This window comes from Rattus norvegicus, chromosome 12, assembly GCF_036323735.1.
Source record: "Rattus norvegicus strain BN/NHsdMcwi chromosome 12, GRCr8, whole genome shotgun sequence".
NCBI lineage: Eukaryota > Metazoa > Chordata > Mammalia > Rodentia > Muridae > Rattus > Rattus norvegicus.
This window is the reverse complement of record NC_086030.1, coordinates 22368070-22391177: the sequence shown is the minus strand read 5'-3', so window position 1 is coordinate 22391177 and position 23108 is coordinate 22368070. Positions and strand designations below refer to the sequence as shown.

At 50.0% G+C, this 23108-nt stretch overlaps 3 protein-coding genes across 8 annotated transcripts; 2 read left to right on the top strand and 1 right to left on the bottom strand.

Annotated features, from left to right (window-relative positions):
• Positions 1-611: 611 nt before the first annotated feature.
• On the top strand, positions 612-9602 carry Gal3st4 (galactose-3-O-sulfotransferase 4). 5 transcript variants are annotated; one of them, XM_039089699.2, is made up of 5 exons: positions 612-730; positions 1837-2152; positions 2354-2657; positions 8225-8473; positions 8721-9592. In XM_039089699.2, the coding sequence occupies exons 2-5, from the start codon at positions 2028-2030 to the stop codon at positions 8841-8843; spliced, it is 801 nt and encodes a 266-aa protein (XP_038945627.1). In that variant the 5' UTR covers positions 612-730; positions 1837-2027; the 3' UTR covers positions 8844-9592. The 5 variants fall into 5 exon arrangements, with proteins under 5 accessions (XP_038945627.1, XP_006249087.1, XP_006249088.1 ...); XM_006249025.4 differs by having other exon boundaries at positions 8225-9592; XM_006249026.5 differs by having other exon boundaries at positions 629-730; positions 2051-2152; positions 8225-9592.
• Positions 9603-10471: 869 nt separating this feature from the next.
• Positions 10472-14817, top strand: Trappc14 (trafficking protein particle complex subunit 14). 2 transcript variants are annotated; one of them, NM_001024969.2, is made up of 11 exons: positions 10527-11096; positions 11351-11446; positions 11548-11677; positions 11791-11877; positions 12010-12130; positions 12220-12367; positions 12587-12669; positions 12755-12918; positions 13474-13628; positions 13769-13962; positions 14080-14817. In NM_001024969.2, the coding sequence occupies exons 1-11, from the start codon at positions 10686-10688 to the stop codon at positions 14231-14233; spliced, it is 1743 nt and encodes a 580-aa protein (NP_001020140.2). In that variant the 5' UTR covers positions 10527-10685; the 3' UTR covers positions 14234-14817. The 2 variants fall into 2 exon arrangements, 1 of the variants encoding a protein (NP_001020140.2); XR_005491612.2 differs by lacking the exons at positions 12755-12918; positions 14080-14817 and having other exon boundaries at positions 10472-11096; positions 13769-13908.
• A 270-nt stretch (positions 14818-15087) lies between these two features.
• Lamtor4 (late endosomal/lysosomal adaptor, MAPK and MTOR activator 4) lies at positions 15088-18909 on the bottom strand. The gene is made up of 4 exons (NM_001108330.1): positions 18838-18909; positions 18318-18398; positions 15713-15830; positions 15088-15421 (listed from the first exon to the last, which is right to left on the bottom strand). The coding sequence occupies exons 1-4, from the start codon at positions 18838-18840 to the stop codon at positions 15324-15326; spliced, it is 300 nt and encodes a 99-aa protein (NP_001101800.1). The 5' UTR covers positions 18841-18909; the 3' UTR covers positions 15088-15323.
• Between the last annotated feature and the right edge of the window lie 4199 nt (positions 18910-23108).

Sequence of the window (23108 nt, the reverse complement as noted above, 5' to 3'; positions counted from 1 at the left end):
AACTGGCTCAATTTGTACCTGCGTCTTCCCTCTTGGAGTCTGTCCCTTGGGAGCAAGCAGTCCTAAAGAACAACCCTGTATTTCTCAAGCCTGAGGTATGAGTATCTTAATGCATTGAAAAACAATTTGGGGGTTGGGGATTTAGCTCAGTGGTAGAGCGCTTGCCTAGCAAGCGCAAGGCCCTGGGTTCGGTCCCCAGCTCCGAAAAAAAAAAAAGAAAAAAAAAAAAAAAAAAAGAAAAACAATTTGGAGATCAAACAAATTACATGAGGAAGTACCTGTAAAATGTGCAGAACACCAGGCCTACTTAGATTAACACGCCACTGCTCCTGCCTTCGGGGTAAGGGCTGCTCTTCTTGGCAGCCTCTCTGTTTCTCTTTTCAGTCTCTTCACCTGAATAAATCTCTTGTTTTGTGGAAAGCCGAAAGAAAAAGATGTAATTGATTCCTACTTGAAAGGAGGGTAGAAGTGGCATCTCTCAAAGGCAGTCTAGGCCATCTTTCCCCAGCGGAGACTGGTAAAGGGACAGGGAGAGGAGAGACCCAGAGAGACCATCAATGCCCAAGCTAGCAAGTAAGCGGCTGTTTGGGCTGGCGGGACAAAGGGAGGGGAGGGGGAGGAGTCTGGGTGCTGAGAAAAGTTTGTAGGGCTAGTTGATCGGCGGAGCTGAGGAGCCGGGCGGAGGCTGAGGAGCCTGACCTGGTTTTTCGACTGCTCTCCTTATGGCCTGGTGAGTGCCTAGGGAAGCTGGGTCTGGAACCAGTGGAGGGACCTTTGAATTTCTGGAAGGTGACTGGAGGGGTCCACAGAAGACCCTTAACAAGGGGCCGGAGACAGATGCAGCACTCACCAACGCCGAAGAGGGAGAGCTGGGATGAGGGTGTTGAGAGGAGCTCGAGGTGGATGGGAAGAAATCGAGTTTAGCTCGGGATAGGGAAGTGAGTTCTCGGCTGAATCCTGGGGGCTGTGCTCCGAGGAGGGAGCTAGGGATAATGCCAGGAGGAGGCGGATCTCTGCACAGCCAGCTTGGAATCTTTCCGCTTGGGATCAGCCTGGCTAGTTTGGGGAAGGAGACTGTTTAAGCGTGTTGGAAGGACTTTGATCCTTGATTGTAGGGTGTGATCTGAAAAGATGGAGTTACATTCCAAATTAATCAGGACCCTTAAGGCCGGGGAAGAAGAATCAATCAATCAAAACCCTCCCTTTCTGCTTGCCGTCTACACTGGTAGAATTACGGAGTGGGATGGGGTATATCTGGGGGCTCTGTAGACCCACATTTCCATCAGCCCCTTTTAGACCTTGGAGCCTTTCTTGCGCTGAGTGGGTAGCACAGAAACAGTGGCTCACCACGCACTCCTCTAAGGCCACCGCCCCCCTTTTCCTTCTCCTGGGTTACCCAACCTGTCCCTATCTGGTCCTCCATTCCTTCCTAAGGTTTCTCTCTATACTAGCTACAGAAGAAGGGAGGTTCTTCATTCCTATTTGTTATTGACAGAGAGACTCAGAAGGCAGCCAGGACCTGGCTTGACAATGCCAACAGGTTCAATCTCATTTACTGTCTGTTTCATTTGAGATCTGGGTCCTGGCTTTATCTCTGTCCCCGTTAAATGTCCATGCTTGGAGGGATGAGTACAATCGGAGAGCTAGGAAGTGACAGTAGACAAACAAGGTAGGGAGCCAAAGGAATAGATACCAGGTTATCCACGAAGGTCCCCCGTAAAGAATGTGCACACGCCCACACCCACACACCAGGCTGTTCCCCATCCCTGCCTCAGGTCTCAGTGGCAGAAGAAAAGCTCCTTAGACTCCTCTCCTTACCCCTCATTTCCCTTCTAGACGCTGACAGAGGCAAAAATCTGCTAACTCAGGGGGCAGACTCAACAAGGGCTTCGAGGAGGCCTGGGAAATGATCCCCTGATCTTCAAAGGGTGCCTTCCACGGCTGGACTGCCATCTCCAGCTCTCTCTGCCACCCATGGCTCTTGGCCCTGGCTCTGGCCCTCTTTAATGTCACTTCTCTTGTGATACATGGGCCCTCTGTCTCCTGCCAGGACCATGAGGCTCTGGAGGCCTCGTAGCCTGGGGGTGGCTCTGGGAGTCTTCATGACCATCGGATTTGGCCTTCAGTTCTTGGGGGGATCATTCCAGAGGAGGTGAGTCCCTATCCTGTCCTACCTCTCTGACTTTAACCCCCACAAAAGTACTCTTCCTTGATCCCACTTGGGGATGTGACTCTAGGGGGTAAATACTTGGGGGCGGGGGTGTGAGTCCCTACTGTCTATTCATTACAAGGACCTACCTGCTCCACATATTGCTAAGGGGCAGGACATTGCCCTCCCCATCTTTTTTTCCAGGCTACCTGGACTGCAGTTCCGACAGTCCTGGATCCCTTCACTGGGACCAACTGTTAAGTCTTGCCTACCCCGACAGCGACTTGTATTCCTGAAGACACACAAATCTGGGAGCAGCTCTGTACTCAATCTCCTTCATCGCTACGGGGACCAGCAAGGGCTACGTTTTGCCCTGCCTGCCCACTACCAGTTTGGCTACCCAAAGCTTTTCCAGGCCTCTAAGGTCAAAGGCTACCATCCTCAGAGTTCGGATACCCAGAAGCCTTTCCATATCCTCTGTCATCACATGAGATTCAACCTCAAAGAGGTGAGAAGGTACAGTGAGGGTAGACTAGGAAAGAGATCTCCTCAGACTTGTGGCCAAGATCTGAAAGAGAAGGTGCATGCCTTGGTATGAGGGTTTACGTGCGAGTTGGACCCTGGAGCATAAAGGTGAGGTCTCCTATTGCTCTCTCTACAAATGTCCTTTCTCTGAGGCAGGTGTAGTGTCGGAAGCCAGAGTCTCCTCTCAGATGGGATTTGCGTGTGGAGGGTACGTGTGCTTGTGGAGGTCAGAGGTCAATCCCACATGTCTTTCTCACTCTTCATCTTAGTTTTGGAGACAGGGTCTCTCACTGAACCAGGAACCTGCTCACTGACTAGCCAGTGAGCCCCTAGGATCCTGTCTCTGTCTCTCTAGTGCTGTGGTTATGTATAGGCACCACATTTGAGACTTCTCATCGGTTCTGTGTTAAGCTCTCAACCACGTACAGAATTGTTGGACATTTTGAATCCCAGAACTGGAGAAGTTGAGACAGGTGGCGACTGGAGGTCCGACTAGGGATGTAGAGCCGTTGGCTAACATGCAGAAGCTAACATAACAAGCCCTAGGCTTAATTCTTAGCACCCCATAAAGCAACTGTGGAGGTACACACTCAGGAGGGCAGAAGGATCAGGAGTTCAAGGCTAGCCTCGGCTACACGGTCAGTTCAAAGTCAGTCCAGAATACAAAACATCCTATCTTTAAAAATTTAAAAACGAAATAGTTGAAAGCCAGCCTGAGCCGCATTACCAGACCTCTGTCTCAAAAACAAACGACAACAATGAAAAAAAGACCCCAGTTCTGACCTCCCCCCTCAAGGAAACTTCACATGGGAGAGATAGCACATTCTCTCACAAGCTTAAACTGGTGAACGTTTCTCAGAAGGAAAAGAAAGCACTGGGTCTGGTGGCTCACGCTGCCATCCTAGCATCGTGAGGGAGGAGGAGTACTTGGAAAGAGAACAGAGAAAGACTGGCGAAGTGGGCAAGGAACTGAAAGGAAAGATCAGATGGGGGTTTCAAGTCAAGACTTATACATTCAGCTTTCGTGTGTGTGTGTGTGTGTGTGTGTGTGTGTGTGTGTGTCCTTCTGTCTGTGTTTGTATTTGATACCGGATCTCATGGAGCTCAGACTAGCTTCAAACCTACTACATAACTGAGGATGACCTTGAAATCCTGCTGCTCCTGCCCCCATGTCCTGAGTGCTGGGTACAGGTATGCACCACCACTATCAGCTTACACCGTGATGGGGATGGGATCCAGCACTTTGTGTACGCTAGGCAAGCACTCTCTACAAAGTGAGCTAGTTCTCCAGCTCAGACATTCTTTGAGGGGAACTTTTTTTTTTTTTTTAAAAAAAGAAAGTCACCATTATGAGCCCCTAGAACAGCAATACTTCTATGTCGGCCTCTCAGAGTGCTAGAATCATAGGTGTGAACCACACGCCCAGCAGACATCAGACATCCTTAGTGGCTTTTCTTGTTTGCTTTAGTGTAGTCCTGGGGATTGAGCCCGGGACTCCCCCACCCATTGTGTGCAAGCGCTTTACCACTGACCTATATCCTCGGCTCAGAATGGGCATGCTTAGGGAAGCAGACCATCACAGAGTATATGCATGTGGATCAGGGGAGCATTGCAGTAAGTAGACTAGCTGACTGCCAGACACTTCCTGTTGAAACAGGCTCTATGTACACTGGGCTTTTCTTCAATTCTCAGCTGTCCTCTTTTCTTGGGATTACAGGTGTGAGCCACCATACCCAGCACACCCTTGTTGAAGGCAGAGCAGGAGACAGCTGAGGATTATGAGGGTGACGTTAGGGGCAGCAAGAAGCTGCTGTTGACTATCGAGGGGCAACTCTCAAGTTTGAGATAATGACAAGGACTACGGAACTAAGCTCCTCTAGTGGGTGAGAGATGACCTTCTTGTCCCCACCACTGACTACCTGTCCTTCCACGGTCTTCCAGATATACTGATCCAGATTTCTAAGAAATGAAGGTTCTAATAACATCAGTGAAATGCCAAAGTCATACAAGTAACAAATGGTAGAACTGGGAAGTTATTTTGGATGCCAGAGACAGTTAACTTCTGCTTAAAAAAATGTTCAAAGGCTCTGATCTTTCCTGTGTAGGATGTCTGTGTGTGTGCAATGGTGCATGTGTAGATGTCTGTGTGTGTGCAATGGTGCATGTGTAGATGTCTGTGTGTGTGTGCCATGTGCCTGTGTAGATGTCTGTGTGTGTGCCATGTGCCTGTGTAGATGTCTGTGTGTGTGCCGTGGAGCATGTGTAGATGTCTGTGTGTGTGTGCCATGTGCCTGTGTAGATGTCTGTGTGTGTGCCATGTGCCTGTGTAGATGTCTGTGTGTGTGCCATGTGCATGTATAGATGTTTGTGTGTGTGTGCCATGTGCATGTGTAGATGTCTGTGTGTGTGCCATGTGCCTGTGTAGATGTCTGTGTGTGTGCCATGTGCCTGTGTAGATGCCTGTGTGTGTGCCATGTGCATGTGTAGATGCCTGTGTGTGTGCCATGTGCCTGTGTAGATGCCTGTGTATGTGCCATGTGCCTGTGTAGATGCCTGTGTGTGTGCCATGTGCCTGTGTAGATGTCTGTGTGTGTGCCATGTGCCTGTGTAGATGTCTGTGTGTGTGCCATGTGCCTGTGTAGATGTCTGTGTGTGTGCCATGTGCCTGTGTAGATGCCTGTGTGTGTGCCATGTGCATGTGTAGATGCCTGTGTGTGTGCCATGTGCCTGTGTAGATGCCTGTGTGTGTGCCATGTGCATGTGTGATGCCTGTGTGTGCCATGTGCATGTGTAGATGTCTGTGTGTGCAATGGTGCATGTGTAGATGCCTGTGTGTGTGCCATGTGCATGTGTAGATGTCTGTGTGTGTGCCATGTGCCTGTGTAGATGCCTGTGTGTGTGCCATGTGCATGTGTAGATGCCTGTGTGTGTGCCATGTGCCTGTGTAGATGCCTGTGTGTGTGCCATGTGCATGTGTGATGCCTGTGTGTGCCATGTGCATGTGTAGATGTCTGTGTGTGCAATGGTGCATGTGTAGATGCCTGTGTGTGTGCCATGTGCATGTGTAGATGTCTGTGTGTGTGCCATGTGCATGTGTAGATGCCTGTGTGTGTGCCGTGGAGCATATGTGATGCCTGTGTGTGCCATGTGCATGTGTAGATGTCTGTGTGTGTGCCGTGGAGCATGTGTAGATGTCTGTGTGTGTGCCGTGGAGCATGTGTGATGCCTGTGTGTGCCATGTGCATGTGTAGATGTCTCTGTGTGTGTCATGTGCATGTGTAGATGTCTGTGTGTGTGCCGTGGAGCATGTGTAGAGGACTGAGGACAACTTGTTGGTTTTCACCTTCCACTTCATTTGAGACGAGGTCCTTTTTACTTGTTGATGGCCATGTACTCCATCGTGTTGGTCTGTGGGCTTACAAGGATTCAAGTGTCTCCACCTCCCGTCTCACCACTGGTGATTACAGAGGCATGTTCTGTCCAACCTCATTTAGTGGGTCGCGGGGATCCAAACTCAGGTCCTCAGTCCTGCACAGCACTATCCACTGAGTCATCTCTCCAGCCTATCATAGTCCTTTAAAAAATCATGATGCTAATTTTCTTCTCTCAGTATTTTTTAGTCTGTTCTGTTGTAAATCCCCACTCTTAAATCATCTCTCCATGAAACCTCATCTGTTCATATAGTTTCCATACGCACATAAGACCCTAAATCCTAAATAGGTTCCTATTAGCATTTTGGAGTTTGATTCAAACTAAAGATTTCTTATTTTTGTGTGTGTGTGTGTGTGTGTGTGTGTGTGTGTGTGTGTGTGTGTGTGTGTGTGTACATGAGAGAAGGGTTGGGAAAGATGTCAGGGTCCTCATTGTCATTCTCTGCCTATTCTGCCTTTGAGGCAGAACCCCTCCCTGAACATACGGCTAGGCTCTCAGGCTATCTCTTCTGCCACTGGAGGTAAGTTTACAGGCATTTGGGAGATGCCTGACTCATTACACGGGTGCTGGGATCTGAATAACAGCTCTCATAAGAGCATCGTAAAAGGTCTTAACTACTTAACTCATCTGCCCACCGAAAGACAGTAATTCTTAAAACTTCCTTAAGGACAGCCTTGTCGGGGGTTGGGGATTTAGCTCAGTGGTAGAGCGCTTGCCTAGCAAGCGCAAGGCCCTGGGTTCGGTTCCCAGCTCCGGAAAAAAAAAAAAAAAAAAAAAAAAGGTCAGCCTTGTCATCAAAGCACACTGTGATAAGAGTCATGTTGGGTTCCATGATAAAAAGTCACTATCACAATAGAAAGCTTCTTGACATACCATGCTAATCGGTATGCAACAGCCATGTTTCAGCCTGGTCATCAAGGTACCTGTTGAGAAATAAACACATACACTCCTGATTTCAGTCCTACCAGTTTTTCCTCAATGCCAAACCCTCCTACTTAAGCTTAAGGAGTGTCTTTTGTTCTCCAAGTTCCTCAGGAGTCCCAGAAGTGCCTTGTGCTGCAGCCACCTTGGACTAGCCTGAGCATAGTCGTTACCACTAGTGTCTCCCTCCTTCTATCCTGAGAAGCCTCAAGGCCCGTTGCTGTCTTGAAGCCGTGACCACGAATGTCCCAGAAAAGGCATTTAACAGGTTTCTGCGCTAGCCATGTTGGCACCTATCTGTAACTGCAATGTTCAGGTGGCTGAGGCAAGAGTTCAAGGTCACTGTGCCTTATGTCAAAAGGAGGCAAGGCTAGGGAGATGGAGTAAAATGTTCCCCATGCAAGCATCGTACCTGAATTTGAGCCCCAGAACCCATGTAAAAAAGCTGGGCATAGTAGCAGGTTCTGTGTTCCCAGCAGTGAGGAGACAGAGACAGGAGAGACCCTGGGGTTCCCTGACTAGCCAACCTTGCCTAGTTGAGAAGTCCCAGGCCAGTGAAAGATCCTATCTTAAAAACAAAGATGCCTGAGGAATGAGGTTCTCTGCCAGAGTCCACACGCACGAGTGCACACACACTCACACATAGACGTGCACGCATACACACTCACACACACACGCACAAACTGAATCCAAATAGACTTTTGTTGTAGAGGTGAACATGAGGTTTGGTTCTTAGAGATTTCAAGTGTATGCCAGTTAGCACCCAGGGTTCTACCTGTTTCTGCCTCCTCAGCACGGAGTCTGTGGGTGAGCACCACTGTTGCCTGGCTCTTATGTGTGGACTGAGAATATGAACTTGTGTTTTCGTGCTGAGCTCCCCTCCGCCCCAGGTTTGAGAGTTTCGCAACCAATGAAGACACAAAGACCCAAGGAAATTAAGCTTTCTGTGCTCAAGGTTTCTGACCAGCTGTTATCTTGGGTATCCTTCTGAATCATCTGGGAACCTCTGACGACTTTCCTTTTGCAGACAAGCGAGTCGAGTTTCAGAGGTGTTATGTAATTCCCCCAAGGTCACAGCTACTGGGGAAGCTGAGGGTGGACAGCAGAGTCTGAGGGCTCATCGGAGCCTCAGCTGGTCCTCATTTTCTCCTCAGCCAAGCTCTTCCTCTCTGTGTCTGTTCTTTCTTTCCTCTGCAGGTACTTCAGGTCATGCCTTCTGATAGCTTCTTCTTTTCCATTGTCCGAGATCCAGCGGCTCTAGCTCGCTCTGCCTTCTCCTATTACAAATCAGCTTCATCGGCTTTCCGAAAGGCACCATCTTTGGCCGCCTTCCTGTCCAACCCTCGAGCCTTCTACAGACCCGGGGCCCGAGGCAACCATTATGCCCGTAACCTACTATGGTTCGACTTTGGTTTGCCCTTCCCCCCAGAGACAAAGACCATGAGAGTGAGTCCCCATCTACCCAGAGACCCCAAATCCCTCCAGCTACATATTGTACCTTCTGGTGCTAGTCCTGGAACTCTCTTCCGACCTATTACCACAGCTGCCGATAGTTACAAGCAGCCAGCCAGTCTTGCCTCCTCAGATTTTGGGCCCTCATCCTTTATTCAGTGGGGTCTGGCCTGGTTGGACTCGGTCTTTGACCTGGTGATGGTGGCTGAGTACTTTGATGAGTCATTGGTTCTGTTGGCAGATGCCCTGTGCTGGAGTCTGGATGATGTGGTGGGCTTCATGCACAATGCCCAGGCTGGAAGTGAGCAGAGTATTCTCAGTACTGCCAATAAGACTGTGGCGACTGGTGAGGATCAGCAGCTGACCAAACAGGCCCGAGCTTGGAATAACCTAGACTGGGCTCTTTATATCCACTTCAACCGTAGTCTGTGGGCACGGATAGAACAATATGGCCGGAGTCGACTGCAACGTGCTGTGGCTGAGCTCCGGGCTCGAAGAGAAGCTCTGGCTAGGCGTTGCCTGATGGGCGGTGAGGCTTTAGACCCCAAATACATCACTGATGTAAGACTCCGTCCTTTCCAGTTTGGATCAGCTAAGGTATTGGGCTATGTACTTCAGAATGGACTGAACCAGAAAGACCAAGAGGAATGTGAACGCTTGGCTACCCCTGAGCTACAGTATAAGGATAAACTTGACGCTAAGCAGTTTCCTCCTGTAGTCTCCTTGCCTCTCAAGACCTCAAAGCCACTGACCCCATAGGTATTGACTACAAATTAGGACACATACAAAGGGTGGAAGACCTCTAGATGCCTCTCCATTTCCCTCGGAAGGAACGTAAGTTTGCTCTAAGGGGAGACTGGCGTTGTCTGGACTTCCTGTAGGAATCCCAGCAGCATCTGCCCCTTCCCCCAACCCCTAACTTTGCCTCTTCAAGCCTCAAGACAGATTCATGTAGCAGTTCCCCAAAGCCCCCTGGAGGGGCAAAAGATGAGAGTGACACAGAGTGTTTTGGGCATGACAAATGTCCACGTCTCTACGAAATATTAGTTGTGGAGCTGTGTTGATTTCACTGTAAAAGTATTTGTTGGATGAATAAATGCTATGAAACATTTACTTATTTTTTTAAAAAAATTATTAGATTTATTTTATGCGTATGAGTGTTTTGCCTGCATGTGTAAATCTGCACCACATGCGTGCCTGGTGCCCACAGATCTCCTGGAACTGGAGTTAACAATTATTGTGAGCCACCATGAGAATGTTGAGACCCCAAACCCTGATCCTCTGCAAGAAAAGCAAGTGCTCTTAACCAAAGGGCCATCTCTCCTGTGCACAGTTCTTTGTTCTATGTAGGGCTCTAAAAGGGGAAGTAATGGAGAATCTTTTATTGGCTAGAAATTAGACTAAGAAGGGGTTTTTCTTTTCTTTTAATATTTCCTCAAGGCTGGGGATACAGGCGTTGGTAAAACGACTGGCTAGCATGAGGCTGAGGCTCAGGCATTCCAGTAACAAATACACACACGCACCAGCAATAACAGCAGCAGCAGCAGCAACAAATGCAGAACAAAGACAGAGATGTAGCTCAGTTTGCAGAATACTTGCCTAGCATTCGTGAAGCCCCTGGGCTCAACGCCCAGTCCTGCATAAGTCAGACCTGAACATACCTGTAATGCCAGCACTCCGGAGAATGGAGGCAAAAAGGAACAAAAGTTTGGGTTCATCCTCAGCTATACAGGGAGTATATAACTTAGGCTACAGGAAACCCTGTCATAAAAGGAAAGAAGCTTGAGAGAGAGGATACAGAAAGAGAAAGTCAGGGAGAAAGCAAGAGAGTCAGAGGAGAAAGAGAGAAAGGAGGGAAACAGAGACGAGTAAAAGTAAATTCTACCCAAAGAAGCCTGTCTAGTATCCTTAGTGGTTCCTCAGCAGCCTGCATTCACCCCTCGACTCCTCCGAGGAGCCTCGTAGGCCACGCCCCCTTCCTTCCGCTTCCGCTTTCTCTTCAGTCATTCAACCCCGCACCCCTGTTCCGGCGCCTTTGGGTCTAGGTTCCGGGTTCGTTTCCCTGGTTTCCGGGCCAGGCTGGTGTGTCCTGCTGCCTGCTGGGCGGAGCCGCGGTTCTCCGGTGTTGGAACTCGCGGGCCGAGCTCCCGCCGGTCCCGTGGCTCCCTGCCGGCCCGGTCTCGGGTCGCGTCGCCCTCCCCATCCAATGGAGTCCCAATGCGACTACTCGATGTACTTCCCGGCTGTGCCGCTGCCACCACGCGCCGAGCTGGCCGGGGACCCGGGCCGGTACCGGGCACTGCCCCGGCGCAACCATCTGTACCTGGGGGAGACAGTCCGCTTCCTGCTGGTGCTGCGCTGCCGGGGCAGCGCGGGGCCTGGCGTTGGGGGCGGCACAGGCTTGGCATCCCGAGGGGCCTGGACTGAGCTGGCGACTGCCCTGGCCGCCCTGGCTTCGGTCAGCGCCGGAGGAGTGCTGCCTGGGTGCGGCAGCGCCGGCGACCAGGATGCTGACCCCCCGGGGGGAGGGGACCCCGGGGGCGGGGGTTTGTTTCGAAGCTGCAGCCCCCTTCTCACCCACGGCCCGGGCCCTGCTACCTCAGGGGGAGCGACCACGGTGAGGATCTCTGGGTGACAAGGGTTGAGGGGAGGTTTGCTGGAAGCAAGAGAGGCAGTCTGGAGCATGGACTCCGTAGGGACCTGATGCAGGAGGCAGATGACAGCATTGTCCTGCTTTTCAGAGGGACCTAAGCTGGGAGGCAGCTGATATCCAGGGGTGGGCATGAAGACTTGCCCTGTCTTGCAGAGAGGTTAAAGGATTCTACATCTTTGACACCTTCTTGACGTCTTCACCCCTTCTGAAACCCCTAGCTGCCTATGGAAGAACCGATTGTGTCCACAGATGAGGTCATCTTCCCACTCACCGTTTCACTGGATAGACTGCCCCCAGGGACACCCAAGGCCAAGGTAGGATGACAAAGCTGGAGCTTCTGCCCTATAATTCAGATGACATTTCAAGACCCATCTACCACTCCTCGTGATCATGGTCCAATGGCTCCTGTACCTAGATTGTAGTGACCGTGTGGAAGCGGGAGGTCGAGGCACCAGAAGTCAGAGATCAAGGCTACCTGCGCTTGCTACAGACTCGATCTCCTGGGGAGACTTTCCGTGGAGAACAGAGCGCCTTCAAGGCCCAAGGTGGGGGAGAGGGGGAAAGCTTGAGCTTGGAGAGGAGTAGATTAGAGGGGCCACAGTGGAAGGGGAGATCTGTGTGCGGAGGTCTGATTTCCTGCCTCATCCTCTCTCTGCAGTGAGCACCCTACTGACGCTGCTGCCCCCTCCAGTTCTGAAATGCCGGCAGTTCACTGTGGCTGGAAAACACTTGACCGTCCTCAAGGGTTAGCAGATGTGCTGGCTCAAGGCTTGACTAGCTAGAGGGCAGTGATGGGTCGGGCCAGTATGTTAGGTAAAGGTGGAGTTGGGGTGGGAGGGCTCTCTCAACTCTGAATTGGGCTTGTTCCCCTATCCAGTGCTGAATAGCTCTTCCCAGGAAGAGATCTCCATCTGGGATATCCGAATCCTCCCCAACTTCAACGCCAGTTATCTACCTGTCATGCCCGATGGCTCTGTGCTCCTGGTGGACAATGTCTGGTGAGGTTCTCGGGGGATGCAGGGCTGTGGAGAGGTGGGGACAGCGATGACATGCAGTTAAGATCATGCCTTCCTTTCTACTGAACTAGCCACCAGTCTGGGGAAGTCTCCATGGGCTCCTTCTGTCGGCTTCCTGGTACCTCTGGCTACTTCCCCTGTCCACTCAGTGCCCTGGAGGAACACAACTTCCTGTTTCAGCTGAGAGGGGGCGAACAGCCCCCTCCTGGGGCCAAGGAGGTGAGCCCATGTGTTCACAGAAGTGGTGAGAGCCGCGGGAACTGTTCAGGTGGTAGGGAGCTTGCTCAGGGATCCTAGCACTTGGGAGGTAGCGGAGGGGTCAGAAGTTTGAGGCTGTCCCCAGCTATATAAAGAGTTGGAGAGCTCAAAGAAAACACAATGGAAGGGAAAGGCCATGAGCCTCTAAACATGGGAAGTCTTCCTTTGTCCAATCTGCAGGGCCTTGAAGTCCCCTTGATTGCTGTGGTTCAGTGGTCTACCCCTAAGCTGCCCTTCACCCAAAGCATCTACACCCACTACCGGTGAGTATGCGGGAGACCCATCAGGCAGTCTCCTGCTTACCTCTGCCTAACACATACATCTAGCCTCCTCTCTCACTGCTCCTAGCCTGCCCAGTGTCCGCCTAGACCGCCCCTGCTTTGTGATGACCGCTTCTTGTGAGTCCCCTGTTCGGACCTACGAGCGTTTCACTGTCACCTACACCCTGCTCAACAACCTCCAAGACTTCCTTGCTGTGAGGCTTGTGTGGACCCCGGAACACGCACAGGCTGGTGGGTCACCTACCAGGCTGAGACCTTGTCCCCTGGGAGGGACAGGGAAAGGAAGAAGCAGGACAGTGAGGACAGACAGCTCCAAGTGGTGCCAGCCCCATCTCAGTGGGTGACTTGCAGCACCTGGATGGCTTTCCGGTGTCCCTAGCTAGTCATCCAGGGTCACAGATGGAGCAGTAGGCAGAGACACTGGACCTGTGCCCTCTGGTACAAGTCCCTTGTTGCCCTCCTTCCTCCCCAACACACACACATTTACTAGCTCTGTGACCTTGGGTAAGTTACTTCCTCTCTCTGAGCTTCTATCCTCTCTAAAACTGAGTAAATAACATCTCACAGCTTGATATGCATATTAATGGAGTTACACACCATCTGGGTTAGGACAGGCCACAGCACATAGCATTAACCATCGTTGTCTATAACCCTCAGCAAAAGATAACATTTACTCAGTTTACCCCAAAGAGCACTTTGCAAATTAAACACCCCCTGTGCTGATAAAGACTTGTGGGAGCTGAGGAAAGTTGCCCAGTGTTCACGGGTATGTGTTTCTGTCCTCAGGAAAGCAGCTTTGCGAGGAGGAACGTCGGGCCATGCAGGCAGCCCTAGACTCCATCGTCTGCCACACACCCCTCAATAACCTTGGCTTCTCCCGCAAGGGCAGCGCGCTTACCTTCAGTGTGGCCTTCCAGGCCCTGAGGACGGGGCTCTTCGAGGTGGGCCCAGTGTTGGGTGGAATAGTCAGGGCTTCTAACTTCTAGAGGGGCAATGGCTTAGGTGGCACTAGAAGGCTGGGCATGGGGAAAATGGAAACCCAGCCCAACCTGGGTCTGAAGGTCTGTACCTTCCTACCCAGCTGAGCCAGCACATGAAACTGAAGCTCCAGTTCACTGCCAGTGTGTCCCACCCTCCACCTGAGGCCCGGCCCCTGTCCAGAAAAAGCAGCCCCAGCAGTCCTGCTGTCCGGGACCTGGTGGAGAGGCACCAGGCCAGCCTGGGCCGTTCTCAGTCTTTCTCCCACCAACAGCCTTCCCGTAGCCACCTCATGAGGTAAGGGACCTGAACTAATGTCAGTCTGACCGAGAAGGGAGTTGGGGTCAAAAGCAGGCCACTGAATGGGATGCTCTACCCTCACAGAGCCAGCTCACAGCCTCTGTTTTCTTCCAGGTCAGGCAGTGTGATGGAACGCAGGGCCATCACCCCCCCTGTGGCCTCCCCTGTCGGTCGTCCCCTCTACCTGCCCCCGGACAAGGCTGTGCTTTCTCTAGACAAGATTGCCAAGCGTGAGTGTAAAGTCCTGGTCGTGGAGCCTGTCAAGTAGCACCAGCTGAGCTCCGGACACACCAGAGAGCCTAAGCCCCGGGAGGGCTCCTTGTTCCTAAGCTGCGCCTCCCACTGTGGGCAGAGAGGCCTTGCTAGGCTGCCTGTCTGTGTCTGCTGGTGAGGGATGAGAGGCAGAAGCTGTGAGACTGCAGTCTGGTTGCAGCTCAGCCAACAGTATTCCCTAAGTTCTTGGGGGGCGGGGGGGCTGGCCCCACCCCAGCAGGGCAAAGGCTGCAGGAGCTCCTTCGCCCCGATCCTTCATGTCGTCCCGAGTTTACAGAGTATTCTCTCTCATTCATGTCCAATCCTCTCTGCCGCTAAAATTCCTTTGCACCCACCTACAGGGCCAAGATTAGAGGGTGGTAGTGGTAAAGGGACCCACGACAATGACAATGACTCTCCTGTCTCAGGGGTTGGGGACATAGCTAAGTGGGCCTCTTTGTGTCCCTTATGTTTACGTTGGCAGCCTGAAGCACTTTAAGTTCTGTTTTCTTATTTTCTGTTTTTGTCTGTTCCTGTAACTTATTCTCTGACTACATCTTCCAGCTGAAGTAAAACTATTAAAAGCTGTTTGGGAGGGAATATGAGTTTGTCTGTGTGTTGACCACAGGGGAGATGGCCTTCAGTATGCAAACAGCTGCCTTCCTGTGTACGTATGTTTCTCTGCTTCCTAATTTACTTACAGATGTGCACCACCACTCCTCTCTCTAGCTGTCAGTTTTAGGATGCCTGGTGGTGGTCTTGGCCCGCTGACTGAGGGACTGAGGCATAGCGGTCTCCCTAGAAGGTTGGTGATAGGCAGAAAATGAAACCTCACCCCCACCCAGACAAACCACTGTGTGCACACATCCTGAGCCCTGGAAGGGTTGGACTAGAGTTTATTATGCAGAAGGGAAGAAAGGGGATCCCCCTAGTCATAGTTTCCCTTTTTCCTTAGCACACAAGTTGCCAAGCCTTTGTGCCTCAGGTGGGGGTCAGGAAGGAGATGGTAAGCACAAGCCCAGCTCCAACAAGCACAGTAGAAGATGATGTCCCCCCGCCATAGGCCCCAGAGGCAGTCCTCTTCTCCAGCCAGTGCCTTTTATAGCTCAGACATCAATAGGCTCCCGACCTCGGTTCTGCCTCTTGACCACAAACACCCTCTGTCCTGACACAGTCACCAGCAGCGTGTGTTCACCAAAGACCACTGGAGAGGGAAGAGAGCGAGAGTTAGTGTGTACAGCGGCCACCATGGAGGATCACAACAAAATTGGCTGGGATGGGACAAAGCAATTATGTAGATCACAGAGGTCAGGCAGCTGTGCAAACCTCTTCTCGTTCTTACTGCTCCGTACTCGTCCTAGAGGAACCTATATGAAGGCAGTAGTTGAACCAGGAACCCCAGGAGGAACTGGGAGTCAGTGGAATGGAGCCAGGAATTCCTTCCCTGAGCAGAGAGGTCTCTAGAAGCAACCACCCAACAAAGGCAGGAGCTCACCAGACAGGCGCTTGAAAGGGATGTTCGTGCCATGGTGCAGCCGGAAGCCACAGGCTGTGCTGACCAGTTCTGAGATGGCGCTGGCTGCCTGCTCATCGTTCTCAAGATCCCCAGATGACTGCATGTGGGTGAAGGGGGGCAGGAACAAAAGAAAGAGGCCAGAGTTGGGAACAAATTCAAGGCACAGGACCTCTGTTTCCTATACTTGTTATGGTCTCCCTTGTCTGTAGTCCCAAATCACCCAGCTTCAGAAAAATCCTACCTAAAACCCCTTTATGATGGTGCTGCCTTCCCTTGTGCCATTTTGTTTCTCATTCTGAGACACCAGGCTTCTTTTGCAACTCTACTGATAGCCATGCAGAAAATCAAAACCTAGGGTGTGATTACCAAGTGATCTATCACACCCCCAGCCCCTCACTGGGGGATTCTAGGCAGGGGCTGTACCACTGAGCCACGCCCTCAGCCCCTCACTGGGGGATTCTAGGCAGGGGCTGTACCACTGAGCCACACCCCCAGCCCCTCACTGGGGGATTCTAGGCAGGGGCTCTCCCACTGAGCCACGCCCCCAGCCCCTCACTGGGGGATTCTAGGCAGGGGCTGTACCACTGAGCCACACCCCCAGCCCCTCACTGGGGGGATTCTAGGCAGGGGCTCTACCACTGAGCCACGCCCCCAGCCCCTCACTGGGGGACTCCTGGGCAAGTGTTCTACTACTGACCCATGCCTTCAGCCCCTCACAGAGGATTCTAGGAAGATGTTCTACCACTAAGCTAACTGCTCAATCTTTGAAGGTTCCACTTGTCCCCAGTCTTCCCACTTGTCCTTGTCTGAAGGCTATGAACCAGAAACACCTACTTTGTCTTTGAAGCTTTCCCTCTGGCTACTTCTAGGGTCAATGAGAAGACAGTAGTCCAGACTTCTCTGGACAAACTGCTTCTACTCCCTCTTCCCACTGATTCTAAATGGGCCCTTTACTAGATTTAGTTCCTTTTGCTCTCAGTTTCTCCATCTGTATATTGGACCCATATTCTGTGCTTGTGGAAGTTTCATGAGAAAACAATGAGAATATTATAACAGTGCCTACATAATAAATGTACTATAACTGCTATCAGTCCATCTCACTCATCTCAGACCTCACTCATCTCCTGTCTATAGTCAGGCCATCAAAATTCCCTTTAGCTACCTCCTTGGTCAGCTTCCTTTTTTACTTTCTTATTTGTTCAGGTACCACAGTACTTTTCTGGTTTTCCCTGCTCAGAGTCCTACAGGATGAGTACATCAGAAAGGTAAGGTACATGCAGAAGTACTTTACCTAGTTATTACCAACATATATTAATACCTCTAAGATGTGATCTCTGGGCTGTGGCAATGGCTCAGTGGATAAGAGCGCTTGCTGTACAAGCAAGAGGACCTGAGTTCAAATCCCCTACCCTACATGGCCATGCTCACACCTGGAATCCCAGTACTGTGGGTGTACAGGCAGGTTGATTGCTAAGGCTTGCTCAGTGTTGCCAGTCTAGCTCCAGGTTCAGTATGAGACCCTGCCTCAAGGAATAAGGCAGAGAAGGGTAAGAGGAGGTCTCTAATGTCCTACACTGGTCTTAGCATATGCATGGGCACACACATGTGCAGACACTAAAAAAATAGATACAATGTCTATAGCCCTTACTTCTCATTGCTACCCGGCCAGTCTCTTAGATGGCTCTCCTGGGACAGTCATGCTACACCATTTCTGTGAGTCACATTTATGTTTTCAAAACCCTTTAAGTAACCCTCAAGATTTGTCCAAAGATATTGAAGCTAGCCATAGGAAGTTCAGTATCAGAGTCTTACCACAGCATCCTTCCTCTTCAAACTGTTTCAACACAAGACCACAACCAGGCGCTGTTACACTCAGGCAAGTATGTCCAGCTCCCAGCCCTGAGAATTCTCTTCCTCGTTCACAACCTTCTGTCTTAGCAGCTCAGCTCAATCCTTGCCTCTAGAGAAGTCTTGCCCCCGCCCCCCAAAATTCTAGGGGCAGGTGAAATGGCTCAGAGCATAAAAGTGCTTGCCTAAGGACCGGATTTCAATCCTCAGGACCCGCATGGCAGGAGGAGAACTCACTCCCAAAGGTTGTCCTCGGCTTTTTTAAAGATATCCCAAATAAAAACATACTACAAGTAACTAACTAATTGAATGACTTTGGTAAAGTTTGGTTTTTGTTTTTTGAGGCTGAGTTACATGTGGTCCAGACTGTGATTTGACTTGATACATAGCCAAAGATGAACCTGAATTTCTAATCTGCCGGTTTCCACCTTCCAAGTGCTGGGGCTACAGATCACGTGCCTCTGTGTTTGGTTTTGTGCAGTATTGGGAATTGAACTGAAGGCTTTGTACGTGCTAAGTAACTCACTCTCCTGACTGAGCTATAACCCCAACCTTTTGGAAATAAGCATTTATACCATATATCCAAACATTAAATATGGCAAGCAGGGAACCACAGAGAGGACAAAAGTAGACAACTGAGAGAAAGCGGGAAATATTTGAAGGGATTTCTGGGTTGTGTGTCCCCAAAGGACCCCGTCACCGCCACCACCCCATGCCTCGCTTTCCCACAACGCACCGCTAGCACTGCACCTTCGCTCAGCACCAGGTAGCCAAGCTGGTCTGGGATTCGTTCCAGCCCTTGGGTCAGTGCGGAAGTCTAGTGGGTAAAGAGGCAAGAGGTGAGAACCATGACAGCCTTGTAAACCCATCTCCCTCCTGGATATAAGCCTTTCAGACCCTCTAAATGGCTTGTAACACTGAGTCTCCATCCATGGTCACTATTGGACGCCTGAGCTCTTCCACTTGTCAGGCAGGTGACCCAGGAGACCTTCCTAGCTTCACAGCCCCTTCTCATTCCAGTGCCCTTATGCCCCGCCCCTTGTGCCATCAAAACTACTCCCGGCCGCAAAACACCCGGTAGCGGAGCCTTCCTTCTCCAGCCCTCCCGGTCGCCTCCCTTCCATCTCTGTTTCCTTTCGGTCCCAGGGTGGACTGGGGGTGACAGCGGAGTGCAAGCCATAAGGGGGTAACCGAAGTTTGGGGAACAGGGACGCGCAACCCTAGGCGCACAAGCCCGCGCATGCGTCCTCACTCACCATGGCAGCCGTAGGTGCAGGGGGAGCTGTCTACCGGATAGGTAGCTTCCGGCTCCAGGCTCCGGTCAGGTGGTTCACCAGCTGACTCTAGCCCAGCCCTTCGCTTGCGCATTGGATGGTGCGTACGTCATCAGACTTTATCAACCACTGCGGAGCGCCGCTTTCCGGACACATTCGTGGATTGGTTGCATTTCCTCGCCACTCAGGATTCGCCTGCGAGATTATCTGAAGAGTTATTGAGCGAGGGGCGGGGCACCTCTCCACCTCCTCACGAACGTGCGCGTGCGCCTAGGCTTCCAAGGAGAAAGTAATGCAGTCTAGTGTTGTAAAGAGCTTTCCCCGTTAGGTGTCACGGTTCAACCTGAAAAGAGAAGTTAATGTGAATGACGATGGTTTACACATGAAAAACTGTTCACGTGTTAATTTTCTGCCTTAGTATACGACCCAAATATGAATGGGTAAATCAAATTTGGTGTATATATGCACACTGTAGTATATTATCAATACAAGGGAAAAACGTCCTGACACCAAGAGCAACTTGAGAATCTCGAAAGCAAGTTAAAGCAAGCCAGAAGAATAGCTTCAGAGACAACTCAGCCTTTAGAGGCTCAGAATCAACCAGAAGGACTGGCTTGAAAGGGCAGTCACATAAGACCACATATTATGTGGTTCCATCTATGTAAGATGCTTAGCTGTGACTGACGCTGAATACTTGTAATACTGGTATAAATCCTGGGAAGCCAAGGAAGGGGGTTTCAAGTTCAGGCCAGATTGGACTGAATAGTGAGTTCAGTGCCAGCCTGAGCTACCTACCAGGAGCCTAACTAAAACACATACACTTCTGGCAAATCCAGAAAAACGTGAAAGCAGTTAGTGGTCGGTAGTGAGGCAAGAGAAAATAGGAAGTGCCTATTAAGGGGGGGGGGGGAGTGGCACGTGTGATTTAAACTTTTTGGGATTCGTATTGAAGTCTGCCTATCTTTGTGACTGTGACATAGGTTGTACACTTTGAATTAAAATGTTTCAAGATCTGTGAATTATATAACCCTCCCCCCCCCCCCCCTTATTTTCAGTGCCGAGAAGCAAAGTAAGGGCCTTGCGCATGCTGGGTAAGAGCTCTCCATCTGGTCTGTATCCCCAGCACTAATCATAGCTCAAGAAAGAAAGTCCTCCACCCCAAATCGTCTTGGTTTAGGAGAAGCAGCTAATTAGAGAAAATGCATGTCTTTAAAAATGAGGCATGGGTCTGAGTTTGAACACTTGCCCAGCATGCCCAGGCCCGGAATTCAACATGGCAACAATTTTGAAGTAGGGCCAGCAAAGAGGCTCAGCAGGCAAAGGTGCTTGCCGCCAAGCCTAATAACCTGAGTTTGATCACTGAGTCCCACATTGTTAAAGGAAACAACCAACCCCACAAATAGTTCTCAAACCTACACTTGTGAGCTACGGTACACATGGACACACACACACACACACACACACACACACACACACACACACATTAAAAATAGATATAAAAAGCCAAGAAGTGGTGGTACATAGCTTTAATCTTGTCTTTTGGGAGGCAGAGGCAGGCAGATCTCTTGAGTTCAAGGCCGGCCTGGTCTACAGAGTGAGTTCCAGGACAGCCAGGGCTACACAGAGGAAACCCTGTACTGAAAAACCAAAACCATAAAAATGAAAATATAAAAAAGTATAATTACAATATACAATTTAAACTTAAGTGGCTGTGGTGATGCATACCTATAATCCCAAAGCTGGGAGGGAAGTGGAAGGAACTTGAGTTAGAGGCTATTTTAAGCTAACTAGTGGGGTGGTCTTGAAAGAAATTTTAAATTGGCAGAGACTGTGAAGAGAAAGCTGTTCAAAGATGCTAAACATTCAGGCCCTCCCAGGCCTTAGATACCCATGATGCTGAGGAATCACATGGTTTTGTTTTGTTTGTTTTGTCTTGTTTGAGGCAGAACTTCATCTAACTTAGGCTGACCTTGAGTTCCTGGCGCTCCTGTTTCCACCTCCCAAGTGCAAAGGTTCCAGCTGTGTGCCGTCACCGTTCACCACTGGCTGGGAGCAGCGCTCTCCACACTCATCTAAGACTCTCAGTCATAAGCCCATCATGGCACCCCCTTAACTTCCCTGTAATAACTCCAGCTGCATCCAGTACAACCGGCCAGTGGAAGAGTTAGTTCCCACTCTCCATGGTATGACGCCAAGGCCGATGCTTTTTCCTTTGCTCTGTGGACCAATTATACAGTTCTTTAAAACTACCTTTATGCTTTTGGATTGCAATGAACTATTCAGGAACCATTGGTATTCAGTGATCGAGAAGGAAATGAAGGTCTAGGCGGATTGCGTGGTGGTTAGCATCCTGTGCTGACATTCCAGGGGACCTGGGTTGGTTCCCAGAGACGGGGTCAGGCAGCTCACAAGCTTCAGCTCTAGGGGATCTGATGTCCTCTCTCTTCTGGCCTCTGTGGACACCTGCATGAATGTATTAGCACATGCATGTGCATGCAAGCACTCATGTGCGCGAATGTACATACACGTGCACACACACATTTAAAATAAGAATTATTTTAAAAAGGACATGAAATCAGAAGGCAAAGTTTTTATCTCCTTTTAGATGTTGCATAAACATGATGTCACGGAAACCGTCAACAACACACAGAACACTGGTTTTTCAACCACACGCAGTCTGTGCAATAATGTAAATTACATTCAATTTTACCTCAAAACTTCCTGTTGACATTTTTATTAATACAAGGCCCTCTTTGCAGGGTCCTATTCGTGAGTCAGCACTGTTTCCTTTTTGCAATACCCGATTCACACCACTCATGCAGACAGTAATCTTTCCTGTTTCTCCATGACTGTGAATTGGGCATTTCCTCTGTACTGAACACTCTCCTTCAAACCGAAGGGTACAGCAGTGGCTTTTCTCTGAGACAGGATCTCATGTAGGCTGGATGCTAAGACATAAGCAAACACAGTAAAACAAACAAACAAACAAACAAAAACAAAGAGCCCCAAACAAGCAGGATGTGACAAGAAGCCAGAGGTTTCCTCTCTGTGAGGGGATCCTTAGACTGGGTTGTCTGAAGAGGGAAGGTCCACTCTCAGTGTGTGCAGCACCATCTAGTGGACTGGGATCAAAGACTGGATAAAGAGGAGACCATGCCCGGGCAGGGTGCTCACCCCTCTCTGCTTCCTGAAGGTGGATGTCACGTGACCAGCTGCCTTGCAACCCCACCCCCAGGCTTTCCCACTACGGAGATGGGCCACATCCCCCAAAGTCATGAGCTGAAATAAACCTTTCAGGAGCAAGATTTTGTCACGACAACCAGAAAATTAGCTAACACACACACACACACACACACACACACACACACACACACACACATTAACATAATGACTAACAACAACAACAAAAACAAAATTAAAGACTGATAATATAAAGAATGAGAGGAAATAATTGAAACCACACATCTGACATGGAGTTAATACCTAAGCTATATGTCACTCAGAAAACAGTTTGAAGAACCACGTGATTAATTCAGTAAATGAGTGGGAAATAAGTGAAGTGGTGTATAATAACCAGCAGCAATTTTGTACAATTCAGAGGATGGTCTCCAATAGCCACAATTTTGGTTTGGAACAAATGACTTTATTAAGTATGAGAGAGACACAGGTGTGTGTATATATATACATACATATATATATATATATATATATATATATATAGAGAGAGAGAGAGAGAGAGAGAGAGAGAGAGAGAGAGCCCATTAAATCAGATACTCAAGTATCCAGCAAAAACTACCCTTTAAGACAACCACTAACAGAGTCCTGGGCAGAGCAGAGAGTTTCGTCAGGGGAGGCTTCTAAGTAAAAGAACAAAAATCATCAAATTGGAAGCTTACAGACATCCATCAAAAACCGACCTGGGAGGCTGAGGCAGTTAGCTAGAGTTCTGGATTAAGATTTCACCAGATGGCTGCCCTTCCAGCTTCTCTAACACTGTAGACTCTTTTATACCATGCGTGAGCCCTGGGGACCTCTGTTGGAAATGGTTTACCTGGCAACTGTTCTCAAGGGCAATTTGCTTGCTGGCTTGATTGGTTGGTTGGTTGGTTGGTTTTGAGACAGGATCTCACAAATGTAGGGCTGGCCTAGAACCCACAGAGCTCCTCTGCAGTTCTGTGACTGAACGTGTGCTCCACCATTCGCTGACAGGCAGAATATTTTCACTCTTGATCTGTGAAAAGACTGGAGTTCTC